We start from the raw sequence: 20,611 nt of genomic DNA, 5'->3' as shown, positions 1-20,611 counted from the left end.
GCCCATAACCTCACTATACAAAAGATAAAACTGTAGACATATGAAGACTTCCTTAGGCTCACACTGATTAGTTGTAGAGCAAGGATTTCCAGCTGGCACTAGCAGTAAAGAATCCACCTCCCAAGGCAGGAGACATGGAGACATGGGTTCGATCCCTGGGTCGGGAAGATCCCCTGGATGAGGGCATAGCAACCCACTCCAGTATTCTTGCCTGGAGAATCCCCATGGACAGAGGAGCCTGGTGGGCTACCATCCATAGGGTCACAGAGTAAGACACGACTGGAGACTTAGCAGCAGCAGCAGTCGTAGAACTTTTAGCCTCAGAGCTTAAGACCAATTAATAACTGCTAAACTCCCCTTACATAAAATCTGGATGTAAGGGTTTGTTTTGACCTTTTTACCTGGGGTAAGGAGAGGATAGTCTTGCCAAAAGATCAGAGGATGAAAGCAAGGACTTAGCCATATTCCTAGCACTTTTCATACATTCCTCTCCCAGCCCTGACTTATAGGAGTGGTGGGTGGGGTGGGATCTGATAACTTATATGGTTTGGCAATCACGAATGGAAGAGAATGATCCTTTCCATTCCTAAACCACAGATTACAGATAGCTGTGATCAGTTATCCCTTTACCTTCAGTGATTCTGAACACTTTCTTTTAAATATTTTATTTGGTTGTGTTAGGTCTTAGTTGCAGCATGCGGGACTTTGCTTGCATCACGTGGAGACCTTTTGCTGTGGTGCTTCGGCTCTAGAACGAGCAGGCTTCAGTAGTTGTGGAGCACATGGGCTGTTGCCTGCAGCATGTGGGATCTTAGTTCCCCAACCAGGGATGGAACCTGCTTCCTCTGCATTGTAAGGCAGATTCTTAACCACTGGTCTAGATACGGCTTTACAAAAACCCTTTAAAACCAAGAAGTGTCTTCAGCCAGCCTCCTCTACCCCAGGAAACAAACATCAAGACACCCTCACAACAAAGACCATATCATTTATTTACAAAGGCCAGTGTGGGAGTTGGGGGAGGTAGGGAGGGAAAGCCATACAGACATCCTCTCTGGATTGCTTGGGACCCTTTCCCACTTGGGAGAAAACTCAATTCCTCTTGCCTCCGTATTCTCAGTAACGGGTCCTCCAAGCAGCTGGGCTTAGCAGCAGAGAGAGGAGGTGATTTTGAGCCTCCTCTGTGCTCCACTAGAGTAAAGTCCAATTCCAGATCAAAGGCATCATTGCTGCCCTCTCTTTTCCTTCCTCAAATAGAACTTTCTGGCCTGGAGGGAAACAGTGAAAATTCAAGGGCCGGAGCGGCCAGGGGTTCTAGAGAGAAAGACTCCTCCCCCACTATGCCCCGAAAGCAATGAGAGGAGGGGTAATTAAGGGTGCCGGTCACAGCCCTGACAGCTTCAGAAGGGGTACCCACGCTACCCAGGCATCCAGAGGCCTAGGGGACCTAGCTCTCCAGGGTGTATATATTCCTTTCCTAGACAGGCCCTTCTGCCTATTTCTGTCTGGTGGGATAAAACTCTAAACCAGAAATCAATAAGGTATCCACCCTCCCACTCAACTCACATGCACATGTGTGCGTGCACGCATTCATGCACCCACCCACCCACACACACCCCCACTGCTGAGACAGACCCCAGTCCTCTTCATGTCTTCTGAGCGGGGCTTAAATCACTGGTACCTGGAGATGCGGGCAGGTCCTGGGTTCATGGAAATGTGTGTGAATGTACAGAAGCAGGTGTGTTTGAGGCAACGGAACCAATAATCCCTTGTGAGCCATACAGTTTAGCTTCACTGAACCCTTTTCTTCAACTCAAATTTCATTACCATCTCTAAGTCTCCTTTGCCAGGCCAAAGTCTGGACTCTGTGGACTAAAAGAACTATTAGTGTTTCCATTCCCTGTCAATTCCAACTTCCAAGTCCTCTGCTCAGGCTGTTTCCCCCATTCCCTTCCTCTAGGAAGTCTCACTCCCTCATCCCCTTATTAGGCTGGTCCACGGTTTGTTACTCCTGCTCCAGGGGGCTGCATCTCACGTCTCCCTTCAGACAGGGGGAACAAGCATCTTCCTTCCACTGGGAGTCCCAACAGACCCCATGAAAGTGATCAGAACAGGGGGTGAGGAGGAAAATCACAGCCTGCTTCACCTGCCCCTCCTTCAGAGGATGGAAGTCTAGCACTGGGTAGGCTGGAGGTGGGAGGGGATGAGGGGAAAGAGAGGAGGAAGAGTTACCAAAAGTAAACATAAGACAAGAAAAATCCTAGTGGCAGAGACAGAAGATCCTGTTCTAATAAAGCAGAGAGCGGGTTCCTCCTTCAACGCTGCACTGCCACTGAGACGTGTGAAGGCTGCAAAAGACGGTGGTGGGGTAAGGAGGTGGGGCCAATCAACAAAAACTGAAAACTGTTTAAATAGCTCTGCTCAAGCAGGCAGGACCAGGAGAGAAGGTTCTACAAGAGGTGAAGTAAAACTGGAATTCTCAGACCACGGGGCTGGGCCCACCCCTCTAAAGTCACCCTGCTGTCTGAAGAGAACAAGGGAGGAGAACAGAAGGGATGACAAGCTGCAGAGGGTCGGGCCAACAGAGGAACCACACGCGGCATCAAGGGAAGGGAGACGTATGAGGCCCGGGCTGAGGGATCAGGAGAGCTGAGAGCCCAGGAGTCGCTCAATAGCCGCGTTGATGTCCCCTCCCGTAGCGATCAGAGCCTGCAGGTTGGCCTCACGATTGATGAAGCCCATGGAGTTGAGCTGCTCCAGCTGCTGCTGAAATCTCACTTCCGGCGTCTGCACCTGGAGGGGGACAAGCCTTGTGAAGTGGGCTCAGGACCAACCCCAGAGGGCCTAGCTGATTCTGAGGGTTTTTGATGGAGAGATGAAGTCTTCCTCAGAGTCAACCAATGGGGCAGGGGTCGATAACCAGCAAACAGAAGCCAGCGGAGCCGGCGTCCCAAATCACTAAACAGCTGTGTCATCATAAGGTGGGGGGGCATCTTTCTTGAAATTTCAAAGTAACAAATAGGTCTAGATTAGCTGATATTCCTAACTGCTTTTCATCAGCACTCTGGAGATGTTAACAGGCAGTCCAAAAGCCAAATGTTCTGTGGTCAGTAAATACTGCCCCCAAACCTGCTCCTGGCAACTGTCACACACACGGCCACATTAAAGGTCAGAGAAGGGCCCCCGGAAAACACGAACCTGTTTAATTGTGTTTAACCATCAACAAACAAAGTTATTTACAAAAGAGGAGGCTTTTCATTTCTGACACTCCAAAACACATCTGGAAATGTTTTCCCCAAGGGATGTTCAGGAAGCCATAGCCTAGATCATGAACAGAAGACTCAGGGTTGGAAGGAGCCCAGCAATCAGAGCCCCCAGCCCGCAGCACAGGAGCCCTTTCCCACCCGGGGATGTTTTCATCACAATCCACCCACACTGGGCTCCAGATCCAGCTGGACTGGGCCTTGAAGAGCCCTTCATCCAGCCCTCCCAGTGCCTTGCACAGAGCTGGGCACACTTCCATTTTTGTTGAAAGGCTTTCCCCAGATGTCACAGAGGTCGGAGAAAGGTTCAGGGGCTTACCTGAGATAATCCCCTGCTCTGCCCCCAAGCCCCAGGCCTAGACTTTTTAGCCCAGGGCTCTGGTCACCTCTCCTCCCAGAATCCTCTTCTCCAGTCTCATAGACAGAGGCTGCTTTATTTATTTTTATTTTTGTTTTGGCCACACCACATAGCATATGGGATCTTAGTTCCCTGACCAGGGATAGAACCCGTGCCCCCTGCAGTGGAAATGTGGAGTCTTAAACCACTGGACTGCCAGGGGAGTCCCAAATAGAGGCTGCTTTAATTATCAAAAGAGTCCTCTGATACAGTAGAAGTAGTAAAACACAGTGGTTAAAGTGTAAATTCTGGAACCAATATGCCTCGGTTTGAATTTTAGTTTCATTACTTACTCACTGTGTGACTCTGAGAAAGCCACTTAACCTCTCTGGGATTTAGTTTCCCCCTTTTGTAACACAGAAGGAGTAAGAACAAGGCTGCTATGAAGAATAAAGAAGTGAGCTCTTATGTACAAGGCACATAGACCAGTACTCAGCTGACCCAGTAAGTGCTGTTACTATGCTCATCTCCAGGTCACAGCTGTGGAAACTAAACTTGTGGAAGATCAGTTACTTACTTAAGGCTAGAAAGTAGCAGACCAGGAACTATAGCCAGAGCTGGCTGCTTCCACAGCCTGCTGCTTCCATTTGATCGCCACCCTTACTACTGCAGGGCCCTAGCACCAGGCCCGCTGCCCTGCATACCTGTGAACTTCCGCTTCCAGCCAAAAGCTGGATCATCTGTTGCATGAGCTGCTGCTGAGCGCTGGAGGCCCCTGCTGGAGATGATGTGACTGGGAGGGCGGGCGAGGAGGTGGGCGCCTCGGGCGCAGACCCGGCGTTGCTGCCTGCCGAGGATGCCGGGGGCCGGGCCATCCCAAAAGAGCCAAGGCTGCAGGCAGGAGAGACCAAGGAGGGGGAGATGGCCTCTGAGAAAAGGGTGGGAATGTGAGATCCCGCAGGAAAAGCAGTTGGAAGAAACAGGAAAACAGATCCTCAGGGACATAAGGGCTGCTGAGAGCAGCAGGAAAAGGGCTTGAGGGGGAGGAGGAGCCAGACCCCTTTGCCCACTTGCCCCCGCCCCTCACCTGGGTACCAGCCCTGGGGCTTCGGTCTGCAAGGTCTGCAGTCCCTGCTGGATCTGCAGCAGCGCCTGCATGGCTCGGGGATTGGTGAGAATGGAGAGTGACTCTGGGTTCTGCATCTGGTGGGAAACAACACGGAAAGGCGACAGGAGGTGACGGGAGACAGGAGGTGGCCTAGACCCCGAGTCCACAGCCCAGTGCGGCCCCTCCCTTAAGCTCCACCCACTGGGCCTCTGGGTCTACCCGGGTGGCCCCCAACCTCCACCCGTCCAGGCTCCTCACTTACCTGCTGCAGGAAGACTGGGAGCTGCAGGCGGAGCTGCTCCTGCAGCTGGGGGTTCCCCGCAAAGAGCGGCACGTTCACCATCATCTGCCAGGGTGAAGGTAGCAGGGGGAGGCCTGGGCCTATCCACCCGCACAATGTCCCCACCGCCTCATCTCCCTCAGCACCCCACCACTGTAGGAAACCGGGCCAGCTTTTCCAAGGATCTCAGAGTATCCTGAAGTCCTAGGTGGGACAGTGAGAGGAACTGGAACTATACTCTGGACAAGGACCAGAGTCAGAAGCCAGTCTGATGAGGATGACAATAGCGAACATTTCTGAGTACACAGGGCTTACTCTGTGCCAGGCCATGTGCTAAGCACTTTATGTTATTAACTCACTTAACCCTCACAACTCCAAGGCAGGTACTACTGTTATTACCATTTTACCCATGAGGAAACTGGGGATAAATAACTTGCCTGGCTCATGCAGCTAGGAAGCGGCAGAGCTCAATACAGAAACCCAGGCAGTCTGGCTCTGGAGCATTTTGATCATCACAAGTCACAGCCCCCAGCACACTCCCTCTCATGCCAGTTCCATACCTGAGCAGCAAAGTCGGGGTTCTGGGCAAGCGTTTGCATCATGCTGCGCATGTAGGGGGCTGAGATCACGTTCTGCATCAGCTGGGGGTTCTCAGAGATCTGCTGGAGGAGGGCCTGCATTTCTGGGCTGTTGAACATCCCTAGGATAGGAAGGGGAAAAAACCAACATAACAAGAGGAAAGGGGTCCAAATGGAAACCAGATGCCTCACTTCAATCTACCTTACTTCAGGCACTGAGTGGTTACAAAACTCAGAAAGGCAACAGTGGGCACCCAAGTGCTAGGGAGTGGGTCCAAGTCTCTCTTGACTCTGAGGTCATCTTGCCCTTCTTTGGGCTGGCTCCTTCACCATCTGCTCTGCTATGATCAAGCCGGTTACAAACTGGGTCTGATTCTTATCCCTCTGTTCCCGCCACAGGTCAGATAACATTAGAGTTGGAAAGGATTTGACTAAAGATGACCCAGATCAATGGTTTTCAAACTTGTCCTAGCAATAGAGACCCTTTCCTCAAACCAAATCTCACTTGGAAACCAAGTATGTCAACAGTCTGGCTGGAGCTGGGGCAGAAGGCCTGGAGCCTTTCCCATATGGTCTTTCCTCATCTTGGCGATGGTCCAGACCCCTCAAGCCTCAGAAGTATAATTCTGAAACCATGGATCAGGTTCAAGTCCCTTATTTATGAAATAAGCATATAGAGGGGAAGGGACTTTCCCGACCAAGATATTCCCCAGAGTACAGAGAATTCATGGCATCTACCAGACATCCCCAGGGCCATTTATAGTCATAGTCTTGATAAGTGGGGCATCTCCCAGGGTTGTGCAGTACATAACCTACGCTTCTGTACAAGGCAGCTCTGCGCATCCCTCTCGCCCAGCCTCACATCTACCTGTCCCTCATTCTTCTCACACACCCTCATCCCCAGTCTAACCCATTTACACTGGATAATACCAGCAGAGTTGAAAGAGCTTAGAAAGTGGGGCCTGGTTTACTCATGAGCCTTCACTTAGGTTGCTCCTGGGGACACTGGGGCTAGAACCCAGCCTCACCCTCTGAGGGGTGAGGCCACCACTCTAGGCCAGAGAGCCCTGCCAGTGGCTTCAGTACAGTCTCACCTCTGTCTTCAACATTCTGGAGCAGTGTGAACCCCCTTCAGTCCTGGGGCAGAGGGACTGCCCTGGTGACCCCACTCAGCTCCTTCCACCCTAGGACATACCTGACCCCAGGCTAGCCGCATTGATCCCAAAGGGATTGGAGACTGTCGGGTGCACCTGGCTGGTCCCCGATCCTCCGGTGCCCTCCCCACCGGACCCGGGGGCCTGGGAGGTGGGGGGCGAGGGGCTCCAGGGGTTAGGGAGGGGCTCTCGATTCTCAGTCCGCAGAGGCTGGGAGGATGAGCTGTCGGAGTTCCCGGCCAGGGAAGAGAAGGGGTTGTTGCCAAACTGGGAGGAGGGAAAGGTTTTGGGTTAAGGACTGAAACAAATCAGGGAGAAGGGCTAGGCCCTTTCTTTCTTCTCACCTAATAGCCTCCCCGTCCCCAGGAAAGGGAGAGAGATCTACAACTGTGGAGGCCCTCATGTCAATTTCTGGCCTCACAGTGGGCAACTTCACACTCACCCTGCAAGGTGGGAGTTGGCTGACGCTAATGACTGGATAACTGAGCCCCTCAGATAACGGGAAACATCTCCATCTCCCCTGGTGGCTCGAAATATTTGGTTTCTAGTCTTCTCTGCTCTATAGTACTTTGCACACACCTTTCCTACTGAGAAGCGGAGATGCTTGTTTTCCTTAGCTCTTAAGGGGCAGAGACAATGTCAGATTCACCTTTGCACTCCTGGCCCCTGACACTAGTAGGTGCTCAATAGGTAACTCTTGGCTTGATGGGAGCTGACTCTACTCCAACCCCTATTTGCCTTCAGCTCTCCCTTTTCCAGCCACCTCCGTCCAAGTCTAACTCCACTGAACCTTCTTCCTCACCCCCAGATCCCCCATGTGGCATTCTGTCTATCCAGGCACATCACAGTGGAGCCCCTTAGAGGGGCACACCTCTGGCTGAACACCCTTCCCTAGGTCTTCTCCTCCTCTGTTGCTTCCTCCATGTAATCTCTTCTTTCTCCTCTCCACCCCTATCTTCTTAGACTGGCTGCTTCAGCTAAACAGTCCCCCTTAGCACCAGGCCCTCTAGGATGTTACCCAGGATCGTCTCAGGGTCTGCACCCCACATGATGGGCTGCCCAAGGTGGCACCCGAACCTCCTCCCTCTGGACCCGCTGAGAGCCAGGAAAGAGCTCTGTCTGAGGCATGTGATGGCTGAGGGAGCCCAGGCCTCCTCCCCTTGCTCAGCCTCCCTCTCCTGTTCCCAGGTAGGCCTTACCCACACAGGAGGTACCTGAGCAGCCTAGCCTCACCACACCAAGGAGTTTCATATCCAGTTACTTTTCCTGTTTATTCAAACAGGGGACCAGCTCCTGCTCTGAGTTGTGGTTCCTTTGCCCTACCAGATGCCTGTTCAGATAATAGGGTTTGCAGGCTAGGGATCATGTACCGCAGTTTCAGTCTTTGTCATCATTGCAGATTTCCTGCTCTGGTAACTCGCCTAGCAGCCAACCCCTCCTAGTTCTGGGTCCTGCTTTGCTCTTCCCTTACACCCTAAGTCCTAAATCTCTTTGCCAGAACTCCCCAAAGTGGTAGCAACTGCCATTTATTGAGCACCTACTATGTGCCCGACCCATTCATTCTAATGCTTATAATATCCCTCTAATACACCAGTTCTCAAAGTGTGGTCCTAGGACCTCTGCAAGGTCTGAAAACAGTTTTTAAAACCCAAGACAGTATTTGTCTTTTTCACTCTCATTCTCTCATAAGTATTCAGGGGTGTTTTCCAAAGGCTACATAACATGTGACAATGCAATGGACTGAATGCAGAAGCAGATCTGATCTGAGAACATAGGTACGTAGGCCAGATATTCAAGAGATCTGCAAAGATGTCAAACAAGGCCATTCTTTCCTCTAAAGTTTTGTTTTGGGAAATAAAGTTATTTTTTAAGAGTATGCTGGTTATGTTAATGTGCAATGGGTTTATTGTTATTTTTAAAAGAGTTCATAAATATTTCTTTAAATTCTCAGTTTTAATTTCAGATTCCGTGAATATCAATAGACCTAACCCACAAAAACAAAACTTCCTTGGGGTGCTAACTATATAAAGGGGCCCAGAGTGGAATTCCCTAGTAATCTAGTGGTTAGGTCTCCATGCTTCCACTGCAAGGGGTGCAGGTTTGATCCCAGGTGAGGGAACTAAGATCCCACATGCTGGGCAATAAGGCAAAAAAAAAATTTCTTTTTAATAAATAAATAAGGGATCCAGAGACCAAAATGATTGAGGACTATGCTATAATACATTGTCTCCATTTTGAAAATGAGGCAGCAGAAGACTCAGAGAGGCTTAAGCAACTCACTTAAAATCACGCCACTAAAGGATGGTGGAGCAGGTATTTGAATGCAGGCCTGTTGTTGCCAAACACTGTGTTCTTTTAGCTGAGCCAGTGGTTCTCACACCTTAAAGTACATCAGAATTAGCTGAAGGCTTGTTATAAGCCTTGCTCAACTACTTGAATTTTTTTTTAACCATGTATATGCATTACTTTGATATGCATTTTAAATTAAACACTTTAGTAAAATAAAACTTAAACTAAAAACCCACAGGTAATCTTCATAAGCACTTTCTTTCAATTCCTATAAGCACTTTCTAAAATTTGAAAGAGCAATGCCAATAATCATCAAGATGACGGTGAAGAATAAGCTGCAGGGGGGAGGGGCGAGTCACCCTACCTGATGCCCAGGCTTAATTAAGACGAGGTGGTGTCATCATAGGGACAGAGCCAGCAAGGCATGCACTAAAGAATCTGCCTGCAGCACAGGAGACCTGGGTTTGACCCCTGGGTCAGGAAGATCCCCTGGAGGAGGGCATGGCAACCCACTCCAGTATTCTCGCCTAGAGAATCCCATGGACAGAGGACCCTGGCAGGTTACAGTCCATGAGGCCACAAAGAGTCAGACACAACTGAGTGCCTAACACAACTACTAGCGATGCCATGGACAAGAAATCTGTTGGGATAGCACGGACTGCTTAGGACATGGTGATTTTTCCTTTCCACAAAAAGCAATGTGAGGTCCCACTCTCCTACCTGGGTGCTGGTTGTGGGGGCAGGCTGTTCAGTTTGTGAAAATCCATCAAGCTGAACACTTAGGATATGTGCAGCTTTCTGTAGGTATATTATTCTTCAAATGAAACATTTTTAGATGTTTTTAAAAAGCAAGTCTAAAATTATACAAACAGCATACCACTTCTATAAGGTTGAAAAAATATGCAAAATGATGCCACAGATTATTTATGGATACATACATAGGTAATAAAAGAATCAAAATGACAAACACCAACTTCAGGGTGGTAGTTAGCTCCGAAGAGGAAAGAGAGGTATAAGTTGGGGGAGGGGTATGTGAAGGCTGCAATTCTATGTCTCATATCTTATTTGCTAATGTTAAATATATCTAGGAAAACCACAAAATACTAAAAACATTCATTAACTCCAGGGTAGAAAAGAGAGGGCCGGGAGATGGAAATAGAAGGATCCCTTTTGTATACTTTTATTAAGCTTGTATACCTTTCCACACTTTTTAAATATCCTTTTGTTTACTTTGTGTAACTTCTGAGTTTTGAAACAGGTAAATGCATAATGTATTTAGTGTAAATTAAACTTTAATATGAGAGAATGCTATACTTTTTGTATATTTGGAAAAAATTCACAAAGCGTTTTTGAAAGCACATATTCCCAAGGCTTAATTCCAGAGATTGATTCAATAAGTATCTCAAAGGTAGGAACCAGGAATCTCATGATTGACAAGCACCCCAGGTGCTTCTGACGCAGGTGATCTGTGGACCACACTTGAGACACACCGTGGAAGGGTGGGCTCTTTGACCTCAGGCCTGCCCCACAACCTTGGAGCCCTCGGCGCAAGAAGTCTGTCGGAACAATGTCAGAGCCCTTGGATACTACACTGCCCCCACTCCCTAGGGACCTCTGCTATCTTCTGCCCTAGTGCTTCAGTCCCACGCCGAGATGGACCATCCCTGGCTATGCGCTGTGAAAACCGCCTTCAAGCCAAGGCCTACCCTCAGGGCACTAGGGAAGGAAAGAGGAGCAGAGAGCACCTCAGGCTTGCCTGGGTCTGGGGTGGGTGATCCCGAGTTCAGACTGCCCTCCCACAGCCCAGCCCCTGGCCCCACCTGCTCCCTGGCAGCACTAAACATGGGCTCCTGGATGTCCGTGTACATGCGGCGGAGGGCATTATACCCTCCAGGGATGCTCTCCAGGTTGCTTAGGGCCCGGTCCTGGTTCCGCATCATCTCCTGCATCATGGCTGGATTTCGAGCAAGCTCCATTGTCTGGCGGAAAAGGGAAAGAGAGAGAATGGCTCTGGAACCAGGGGCTCACCAAGCTTGAAAAAGAGTGGGCCTTGAAGAGGGGGACCAGGACTAGGGTCCAGGGCCCAGGAACCGACCCAGAGTGGCTGTGAGGAGGGTGAACTGGATTTCCTTTCTCTATTGTCATCTTGGCTCCGACCCTGCCTCTCTGTGGGCATTCTGGTTGACTTTTGGGGGTACAGCGACCCCAGATGGGGGAGGGCAGCAGCTTTCCTCCCTCAGGTTCAGGGATCTGCAGAAGTATCAGGGAACACAAGGAAGTTACATAAGAAAGGGCATGAGAGGGACCTCCCTTGTGGCCCAGTGGCTAAGACTCCAAGCTCCCAACTCAGGGGGCCCTGGGTTCGATCTCTGCTCAGGGAGCTAGATCCCACATGCCACAACTGAAGATCCTGCATGAAGACCCAGCACAGCCAAATAAATAAACTAAATAAATATTAAAAGAAAGAAAGGACATGAGAAAGGGAGAAAGCAAAAGAGAAAATTAACATCTATTGAACAGTTACTACATATAGGCACTGAGCTAAGAAATTTACAGAATTCAAGTCACTTAATCCCCATGATAACTATCCTAAGTATGTATTTCTGTCCCTATTTAGCAGATAAGAAAATAGGCTCAGAGACTCACTGCCTAGGACCCACAGTCAGTTAGCGGTGGAGACTGGGTTCAAGGCCAGGTTGGTCTGTCTGACCAAGACTAGATTACAGCTTCTGATAAATGACCACAAATTGGTGGGGGGAAAGGATTCAAGCTGGGACGATGCTACCAACACCTTCTGGATCCCACTACAGGTCTTTGGCCTCACTGAATCTTGAGAAATAGGATGAGGGCTTTCACTTGGGAGCCAATGTCTCACTCTCAATAACGAGGGGACAGTAGCACGTAACACAGAAAATGAGCAGAGCGGCGTCTTGTTCCCATCCATTGGAAAGCTTTCCCCGTCCTTCTTCCTAAATCTACTCCATACAGGCCTCTTCTAAGACACTTTTATGCCTATGATAAGCCTCTGATCTCTTATTCCACAAGTCATTCATTTACTAAGTACTTATTGAGTGGTAACTATACACCAGGCACTGTTCTAGGCAGTGAACAAAACAGTTGCAAATACTTGCCCTTCTGGGACTTACCCTCTGGTGAGTCTAGCACTTGTGTCCACAATTCTGCTAAGATCATCTACCCTCGTCCCCAGTGGGTGGCCACGAGATGGAGCCCCCGAAGACCAACACCAAACCCCCTTGCCTGGGTCTTCTTTACCCACCTAACCCTCCCTTATCCACCTGGCCCTGCCCGGCCACAAAGGTCTCCGATCCTATTTTTCATTCCCAGGCCTTTGTGCTTGCTGTCCCTTAACCCTGAATACTCTTCTCTTTTTTTTTCTTCTGGTTCATTCTCCTCTTTTGGGTCTCTGCTTGGGCAACACTTCCTCTATGGCCCCCTCTGAGCCCCAGGGTAGGGTCAGGAGCCCTTCTGCGTGCTCCTAAGGGGTCCTGTGACCATCTCTGTGATACTACTATCCATGCTGTACTGTAAATGCCTTCTTCCTTGTCCTACTTCCCTTTGAGACCAGAAGTTCCTGGGGGGCTTCCCTGGTGGTCCAGCGGTTAAGAACCCGCCTGCCAATGGAGAGGACACGGGTTTGATCCCTGGTCTGGGAATATCCCACGTGCCATGGAGCAACTAAGCCTGTGCACCACTACTACTGAGCCTGAGCTCTAGAGCCCAAGAGCAACAACTACCAAGCCCACGAGCTGCAACTACTGAAGCCCGTGTGCCCTAGAGCCCGTGCTCTGCAACAAGAGAAGCCACCACAATGAGAAGGCCACAACAAAGAGGAGCCCCCACTCGCAGCAACTAGAGAAAGCCCACACAGCAACAAAGACCCAGCACAGCCAAAAATAAATAAATAAATAAAACAAATCTAAAAATAAAAAGATGTAGTTCCCAGAGAGCTAGGCCTATGTCTTTTCATCACTGTACCCCCAGTGCTCAAAACATGGCTGTTGAATGAATGAATGAACAAATCAAGGTAGGAAAAGGCAAGACAGGGCACAGCTGGGTTCCCGGGGTCCTCCACGCCCCCCCAACCTTCTCTCAGACCCACCTGCCTCATGAGCTCAGGGTTGTTGAGCATGTGACTGATCTCAGGGTTCCGCTCCATCAGCTGCTGCATCTGGGGGTTGGCCATGATCATGTGGCGCATCAGGTCAGGGTTAGACATCATGTCCTGGACCAGGGGGTTCTCCATGATCTGCGACAGCATCTCAGGATTGGACATCAGCTGCCTCTGCATCTGCTGCTGCAGCTCCATGAAGTTGGCAGAGCCCAAGCCCAGGCTGCCCAAGCCCAGGATGCCCCCAAAGCCAGCTGTGGGGGAGGGAAGCAGAGTCACACTTTGTCCCGACTCTTCTACCTGGCCAGAGCCACTGAAATCAAGTCACCAGGATGGGCCCTTTCTGCTGCTCACATCTCCCTTTCCCAATCACTTCCACAGCCCCAGTCCTGATCTGTTGCTGGCAGAGAGATAGGAGCCTACTAGACCGAGACCTCTTTGATGGCCGAGGCTGACAGGCAGGCACGGTACTGAACACAGAGAGGACAATCAGCGACAGCCTCCTGAATGAGCAAATAAATATTCTCCAATTGGCTACTGTTGGGCCCACCTTTTCCCCAAACTCCAATACCCTCTCCCAGGGTTTTCTACATCCCCAGCCCCATTTCTCCCTTTACTCTTAACATTTCACCATGCTCCCCTCTTCTGGGAAGCCCTCACAGATTGGTTTCCTCCCCACTTGGCTCAAGCCCCAGTGTCTGGAACCCTATGTTCAGGGGCCCCAATCCCCATCAGATCAGGAGCAGGGATCAATATTTCCCTCTTCTTGGCCTCTCCCCCACTCTACAGACTATAACCGTGTGGTGCCTTCCTCCCTAAAGGCTTACAGAGTATGGATGCAGTGGCACTGGGAGGTCCCTCCCCAGTCCCTGGGGAGGTACCCCCTCCACTGCTCCTTCGGCTTCCACTGCCTGTATCTGAAGTGGCACTTCCAGAAGTGGAGGGCTGGGCAGACGTGGCGGGTGAAGCAGGGGTGGTGGAGGGGGCTGAGGCTGGGTCTGGGGTGGAAGGGGAAGAAGCAGTGGCAGTCGCTGGATCTTGAACCCTGAGAAAGAAAGAAAAATCCTCACTGAAGTGGACACAAAAGGGAAGACCATGACTTCTACGTGTGCTGTGCAGCTCCAGCCCTACACCACACCACGCCACCTCCGAGGTAACCCGGAGGCTGGAGCAGGGTGACGCTGGGGGCAGTCAGGAAATCGGACAGAGGGAGAAAGGAGTCAGCATCCTTTATCTCCAGGTCATTTAGAGTGGGGTAAGTCAGGTTCCCTGGCCCTGCAGATCCGATCACAGGGCCTTCTGGCAGCCCGTCGAAGAGCCACCTTCCTGGATCTTGGCATTCCACGGACCTTCCACAGACGTATGCTTGAATCATGGGTGAGAAAGTGTCAGATGGGGAAAAACAAAGAAAGCCCAATCTGAAGCTGGACCTGCTCCTCTCCTGAACTTACTTCTGAGGGGTCTTGATGACCAGATGAACAGTGAGCCCATCCTTGATCCCATGCTGGTTCAGTGTGTCCCCATCCTTGAGGATCTTGCCTGCGAAGATCAGGACCAGCTGATCCTGCTGTGCCTTAAATCTCCGGGAGATTTCCTCTTTAAACTGTGATCAAGAGGCAAAGGTCACTGTGGAGGCTGCTTGGGCTCCACCAACCAGGGACCCTGCCTCTCCTTCAAAGCTTTCCCTTGCTCCCACCTCTAGTCGTGGGAAGTCTTTTCAGCAGTCTTGACTCCATCCCTCCAGCTGAAATTAGGCGGCTCCTTTCTTAATCAAGGGAGCTGGACCAGTGTGGGGCTCCTCTCAGCAATACTTCAGGGTCTCTCACCCTCCCCAGCCCTGCTTTTATCTGCCACTCCCTCTTCAGTCCCAAGTACCCCCTGAGCGTACTACCTGGGCAGTTCTCTCTGGAAACTCCTTGGCCCAACCCTGCCTCCCTTCAGCCTTGTCTCCCCAGACTTCAAGTCTCTTTTCTCTCTTTATTCCCAGTTTTCTTGTAACAACTACAACAAATAAGTCCCAGTTATTTATAACAGCACTAACTATACATGTTAATTATTACCTCCATTTCAGAGACCAGAAAACTGAGGATTAGAGAAGTTAGATAACTTGCCCTGGACAAACTGGAACTCGGGTCTTGACATCAAAGCCCAGGCTCCTCTTAACCAAACACAAGGTGCGGGGTGGGGGTGGGGGGAAGCTCTCAATTAGAGCTGATTTCAAATTCAGCTTTGCAGGCAAAAATTATTTAAATTATGGAATGTGATCATTTTATAAGGTCCGGGGGGGGGGGAGGGGCAATGATGGCAATAAAGGCTGGCTGGGGAGAGTTAGACTCCTCAAACCTATCACACACACCGTCCCCGCCCCCCATCAACCCAAGCAAATCAAACACATACTCTAAGTAGAGGGTGCACTTGCTAAGCAAAGGCAGCTTCCAGACCCCTCCCTTCCAACCAGACGCCTATCTTAAGCCCCGCCTCTGTGAAATTCGGGAGCAGCCACAGGGGGGTGGTGAACACAGGCAATATTCCCTCATTCACTCATTCACATTTTACTAAGCACCTACTGCACACTGTGTAAATCCCAGAGGGGCTGAGAATCAAATGTATCCACTTTAATTTGAAAGAGTAGGAAAGATCCGGGCAGAGGGAAATCCTCCCCGCACCGACCAGGCGTCCGAATTCTGGGCGTTCTGAGTCGCCCAGTAGGCGCCCAGAGTTCCCCCCAACCTGCGCCCCGCCGCCCGCTCTCCGGGCTCAGCGCCTGGCCCGGCCCCCACTCTGCCTCTGCGCCTCGAACCCCGACCAGTAACCGGGGCCAACACTCCCCTCAAACCTAGGGTCCTCCCCGCTTCCCAGTGCAAGGTGTCCTCTTCCCACTCTCCACCACGCCCCCAGCTCAGGCCACAAGGCAAACCCCGGCCTCCCTTCCCCAACACGCGCCACGCTCCCCCAGATCACCCTCGCAGGATGCCCCCTACCCGCCTGCCCTTCCCTCCCGCTCCTCGAGTGCCTGCTGGGCCCCCGCCCTCCACTCCCCGGCCCTCCCGCACGCCCGACAGTCTCAGAGCCACCCGCCTCTTCGCAGACCCCTCCTCCGCGCTCACCCCCACCCCCGCCTACCTCTTTGACCGAGGCTCGGTCGCAGATCACAATTTCCTCCTTGTCCTTGGGGGTCTTGACGGTGACCCGAATGGGGGGCCTCGTTTCGGCCCCGCTCGGCTCCGCCATGCCACCGCCGCCACCCGGCCGCCCGCCAGCCCGCCCCGGCTCCTCCTCCTCCTCCCCGCCCGCCCGGCCGGCCGGGCTTGGCTCCGGCGCCTCCAACACTGCCCTGTCCCCTCCCCTCCCCAAGGCTTCACCGCCCCCTCCGGACCCGCCACGGCCACAGCGCCCCGGGCGGACTGGGGGGGCCACTGCAGCGGGGTCCGCCCAGGGCCGAGCCCGGGGTCCGGCTGCTTGGACCGGGCCTTGCCGGGCTGCGGCCCCCGGAGGGGTTCGGGGCGGGGGCGGGGCGTGTCCGTCCCTGCGGGGCGGGGGCCGAACTGCCCGCGAGAGACCACAGCCCGATGCAGCCCGCCGGAGCCGAGCCGAGGTGCCCCCTGGGCCCAAAGCTGCCCCCGCCCCTCCGCGGGTAACTCCAGCTTCGGGACAAAGGACTTTCTGTGTCGCCGCTTTATCTCCGTTCCCTGTGATAACTGGCCTTTCTCCGGAAGCCCAAATCCTTTCCAGGCCTGAGACCTATTCCGACTTTGAGGTTGAATTTTTTTACTTCTGGATGTCCACCTAAAACCTCGTCTCTGGGACTGACTTTATTTCCCTGCGAGTAGTGGCTTGCACGAAGTCTACAAAGTACAGTTCCAGAGACCTGAATTTTGCCTGCGCGGCCCTTCTGAACCTTGGTTTCCTCGATAGTTTCTCTCGCCTCATCTCACCTAACTGTATAATGTAGAAAACTGCTTTGAAAAGTAACCAAAGGTGTGCCTGAAAAACATAGGGATTTTACTTTCTTTTAATTACTGAATCGTGACTTGTCATGCGGATATGACTTTCCTCTGCCCGAGGGGATTAAATGTCCTTCCAATACTGCCACTGTCCTTTCACTCCCGCTCTTTTCCCGCATAACCGCGTGGTCGCACTGGAAAGGCTAACTATAGTTCCCAGGGTGCCTCGCGAAGCCGCGGAGAACTACAATTCCCAGCGTTCGCCGCTGCGGGGCAGGGTGGAGTCGGAACCACAAAACCAGGCCCGGAAACTACAACTCCCAGGGCGTTCCGGAGCAAGGCAGCTGGACTACGGAAAGCGACTGGCGGAGGCCAGCAATAGGAAACTCTGGGTTCTGGGTGCAAAAACCCAGGGTTAGGAGCCTCAGGCATGCTGCGTCCCAAGGCTTTGACCCAGGTGCTAAGCCAGGCCAACACTGGAGGTGTTCAGAGCACCCTGTGAGTGCGGACCGAGAAGCCGGGTGGCGAGCACTGGCGTGGGGCCGCGCGCGACTCTCCGAGGGAGGGCTGGGGAAGGCTCTCTGGGAAGGGAGGAGGTGGCAGAGGGGGCAACAACTTGGTGAAAATGACGGAGAGCCCCTCTTGAAAAGGAAACCGACGTGCTGCGTGCCCTGGGCACGTCCCAGGACACACTCAGTCCCAGTGGCGGGAATTGGGATGGGTACCGAGGAGTTTGACTCCCTCTTGAGCACGTTGATATCCCTTCTGATTCTTCACCAGGCTGCTGAATAACGAGGGATCTCTGTTGGCCTACTCCGGCTATGGGGATACAGACGCCCGGGTCACCGCGGCCATCGCCAGTAACATCTGGGCGGCCTACGACCGGAATGGAAACCAAGCGTTTAATGAAGACAATCTCAAATTCATCCTCATGGACTGCATGGTATGAAGAAGGGATCCATTCCTCTGACCCTAAGGGGATCTCAAAGGGCAACCTGGATCCTATCCTGGATGGTTGGAGGGCCAGGGACAGGATGTCTGGAAGACAGTACTAAGAGTTGGTCTGCAACAGCATTTATGATAGATAGGACCCTATGTATTGATGAGAAAGGAGTTCTGGAACCCAGGTCTGGCCGGGGTTCTGGTTTTAGCACTGGTGAAACGTTGGGTAAGTGATTTAACCTCTTTGAGCTTTCTGACCACACTTCCAAGGTGAAAACAATCCCCTCCACCATACCGTGCACACAGGGTTATTCTGATCAAAGAAGAGGGTGAATATAAACTAGAGCGATGTGCAGACACAAAATGTTGTCATCTGAGATTAACAGACCCAGAAGCATGGCGGAGTCTCTAGACCCTGCTGTCCATTCACTTTACAGAGAAAGGTCATGAAGTCCAGAAAGGGGAAGTGGCTATTAGACTGTGAACTTCTTGGAAACAGAAACTGGCTCATACATCTTTATATCTGTCCAGTCAACATATTTTTAGGTCCCTGCAATGTTCTCAGGGCTTGGGGAAAAGTAGGAAACAGCACAGACAAAAGCTGCCACCCTAATGAAGCTTACAGTCTTACATATGAACTTACTGTAAAATAAGTTCATGAATATGTTTTGTAACGTATCTATGTAAGTTTAAAAAGTAGTATGTTAGGTATTGAAAATGCTAGGGGAGGACTTCCCTGGTGATCCCATGGTTGGGACCTGGTGCTTTCACTGCAGGGGCCCCTGGGTTTGACCCCTGGTCAGGGAACAAAGATCCTGCAAGCCATGTGGTGTTACCAAAAAAATAAAAATAATGTAAAAATTAGAAGAAGATGCTACCGAGAAAAAGCAAGGAAGTAAGATAGGATGTGTGTATCGGGGACAACATCGCTGAAAAGGTGACACCTCATCAAAGATCCATCTAAAGGGAGCTGGTAAGCCGTGTGGCTATCTGGGTTAAGAACATTTCTGATAGAACAGTAAATGCAAAGGCCCTGAGGCAGAATGATGCCTGGTCAGAGATAACAAGGTTGAAGTGGCTAGAGTAGCATGAGAATGGGAGAGGTTAGTAGATGATGCCAGAGAGGCAGAGGGTACAACACCTGGTTCCAAGCACGTGGTGGATACTTAGTGAAAATTTGCTGAACCAAATTGAAAAGGCCCCAAGAGTGAATTCTCCTGGAAGTTTTTCCACTGCAACTCAGCCACCTACCTCTTCCTGACTCCCTCCTTAACCACAGATGCCAATTCAACTGATGATTCTTAGGGTCCCTAGCCTAGAGCTGGTACCATAAGCGCAATAGCTTTCAAATGTCTTGACCACAACCCAGCCATAAGAAATATATTTTCAGTCAGAGTCTAGTAAAACAAAAGTTTCATGAAATAGTACTTCCTTTGCTGTATGCAATACACTTTATTTCTCTTTTAATGCTGATCAACCTTCTTAATTGATCTGGGGCTAGTTAGCCCTGGGCCAAACCTACAGTTTGAAAAATATTACCTTGGGAAACGAGGAGAACTATAAGTTGAGTTGTGGTCTCCCCTTACAGTGTCATTGGGGGTGAAACCATATTAATAACGTCACCCATCTGGACAGCCCTTTGTAGACACTGGACTCCTTCCTGTGTATTAGCATCCTCACCAACTGGAGTGAGGTAGGGATTACAGAAAGAGAAACAAAGTTTCTGGGAGGTGGAGTTTTCTTGGGTAACTGGGTTAATAGGTGACTGTGCTGAGGCTGGAATGGGCTCAGGACTTCAGGTTCAGGGCTGTGGCTAAAGTCCCCCAGTGGAAGCTCCTGCCCTGCCTGGGGCATGAAAGGAAGATACAGACCATCTCAAGAGGAGCCCTTGGGGAAAAAAGGGGCAAAGGGTGCAAGCAGATATCACATCCCCTGATATCACCCCCACCAGGAGGGCCGTGTAGCCATCACAAGAGTGGCCAACCTTCTACTGTGCATGTATGCCAAGGAGACCGTTGGCTTCGGAATGCTCAAGGCCAAGGTGTGTATGTGTCCATTCTTGTACAACCCTGGGCTCCGCCTTCATGCTCCATCACTGTATCCACCCCCATCCCCACCATCTTCCCAGAGTCTTTGTCATGTCACCCAGTCAGCATCTGGGGTGGGCTCACAGGCAGCAGCTGGGAGCTGGGGGCTCAGCGGTAGGAGTAGACCTGAATTTAAGATCCCTCGAGTGGCAGGCCTTGTGGGACTGGATTCTTCTCCCTTTCCCACAGGCCCAGGCCTTGGTGCAGTATTTGGAGGAGCCTCTCACCCAAGTAGCAGCATCATAGTGGGCGTTGGTGGAACCTGGGATTCAGAAGAGTGAGATGACCATGTGGTGTGGCAGGGCTCCCTGGGGAAACCTTCCTGGACTGTTGCAGGGGGTTGGAGTGGGGGGACTTTATTCTTCCCAAGAATAAACTTCAACTGCTGTCTCGTGTCTTGGCTGTTTTCTTGGATGGGGGGAATCAGAGGAGAGAAGAAGGAGCAGGGATTGTGCATCATGTTCTTCACGTTCAGCTAGGATGAACAAAGGGCTGGTGGGGGT

The 20,611-nt window shown here is 51.4% G+C and overlaps 2 protein-coding genes across 2 annotated transcripts; one reads left to right on the top strand and one right to left on the bottom strand.

The window, feature by feature from the left end:
* Window positions 1–965: 965 nt before the first annotated feature.
* On the bottom strand, window positions 966–16,528 carry UBQLN4 (ubiquilin 4). Its single transcript, XM_043454044.1, has 11 exons — window positions 16,259–16,528; window positions 14,587–14,738; window positions 13,963–14,180; window positions 13,127–13,389; window positions 10,827–10,985; window positions 6,759–6,984; window positions 5,546–5,685; window positions 4,968–5,051; window positions 4,685–4,800; window positions 4,302–4,488; window positions 966–2,790 (listed from the first exon to the last, which is right to left on the bottom strand). The coding sequence occupies exons 1-11, from the start codon at window positions 16,364–16,366 to the stop codon at window positions 2,638–2,640; spliced, it is 1,806 nt and encodes a 601-aa protein (XP_043309979.1). The 5' UTR covers window positions 16,367–16,528; the 3' UTR covers window positions 966–2,637.
* Window positions 16,529–16,770: 242 nt separating this feature from the next.
* LAMTOR2 (late endosomal/lysosomal adaptor, MAPK and MTOR activator 2) lies at window positions 16,771–20,503 on the top strand. Its single transcript, XM_043454070.1, has 4 exons — window positions 16,771–17,577; window positions 17,860–18,022; window positions 19,973–20,062; window positions 20,298–20,503. Exons 1-4 carry the CDS (start codon window positions 17,510–17,512, stop codon window positions 20,352–20,354), a joined length of 378 nt encoding a protein of 125 aa, XP_043310005.1. The 5' UTR covers window positions 16,771–17,509; the 3' UTR covers window positions 20,355–20,503.
* Window positions 20,504–20,611: the final 108 nt, after the last annotated feature.

This window comes from Cervus canadensis, chromosome 2 (genome assembly GCF_019320065.1).
Source record: "Cervus canadensis isolate Bull #8, Minnesota chromosome 2, ASM1932006v1, whole genome shotgun sequence".
NCBI lineage: Eukaryota > Metazoa > Chordata > Mammalia > Artiodactyla > Cervidae > Cervus > Cervus canadensis.
The sequence above is the reverse complement of the archived record's forward strand: the minus strand, read 5'-3'. Positions and strand labels throughout refer to the sequence as shown.

What these genes read in the sequence shown, in the direction of transcription:
- UBQLN4 (XM_043454044.1), bottom strand. Translation starts at nt 16,366, where the DNA reads ATGGCGGAGCCGAGCGGGGCCGAAACGAGGCCCCCCATTCGGGTCACC. An exon ending in GTCATCAAGACCCCTCAGAA is followed by an intron (nt 14,181 to 14,586) that starts GTAAGTTCAGGA and finishes TTTCTTTCTCAG; the next exon opens with GGTTCAAGATCCAGCGACTG. An exon ending in TGCGGCTAGCCTGGGGTCAG is followed by an intron (nt 5,686 to 6,758) that starts GTATGTCCTAGG and finishes TTCCTATCCTAG; the next exon opens with GGATGTTCAACAGCCCAGAA.
- LAMTOR2 (XM_043454070.1), top strand. Translation starts at nt 17,510, where the DNA reads ATGCTGCGTCCCAAGGCTTTGACCCAGGTGCTAAGCCAGGCCAACACT. An exon ending in TCATCCTCATGGACTGCATG is followed by an intron (nt 18,023 to 19,972) that starts GTATGAAGAAGG and finishes CACCCCCACCAG; the next exon opens with GAGGGCCGTGTAGCCATCAC. An exon ending in TCGGAATGCTCAAGGCCAAG is followed by an intron (nt 20,063 to 20,297) that starts GTGTGTATGTGT and finishes CCTTTCCCACAG; the next exon opens with GCCCAGGCCTTGGTGCAGTA.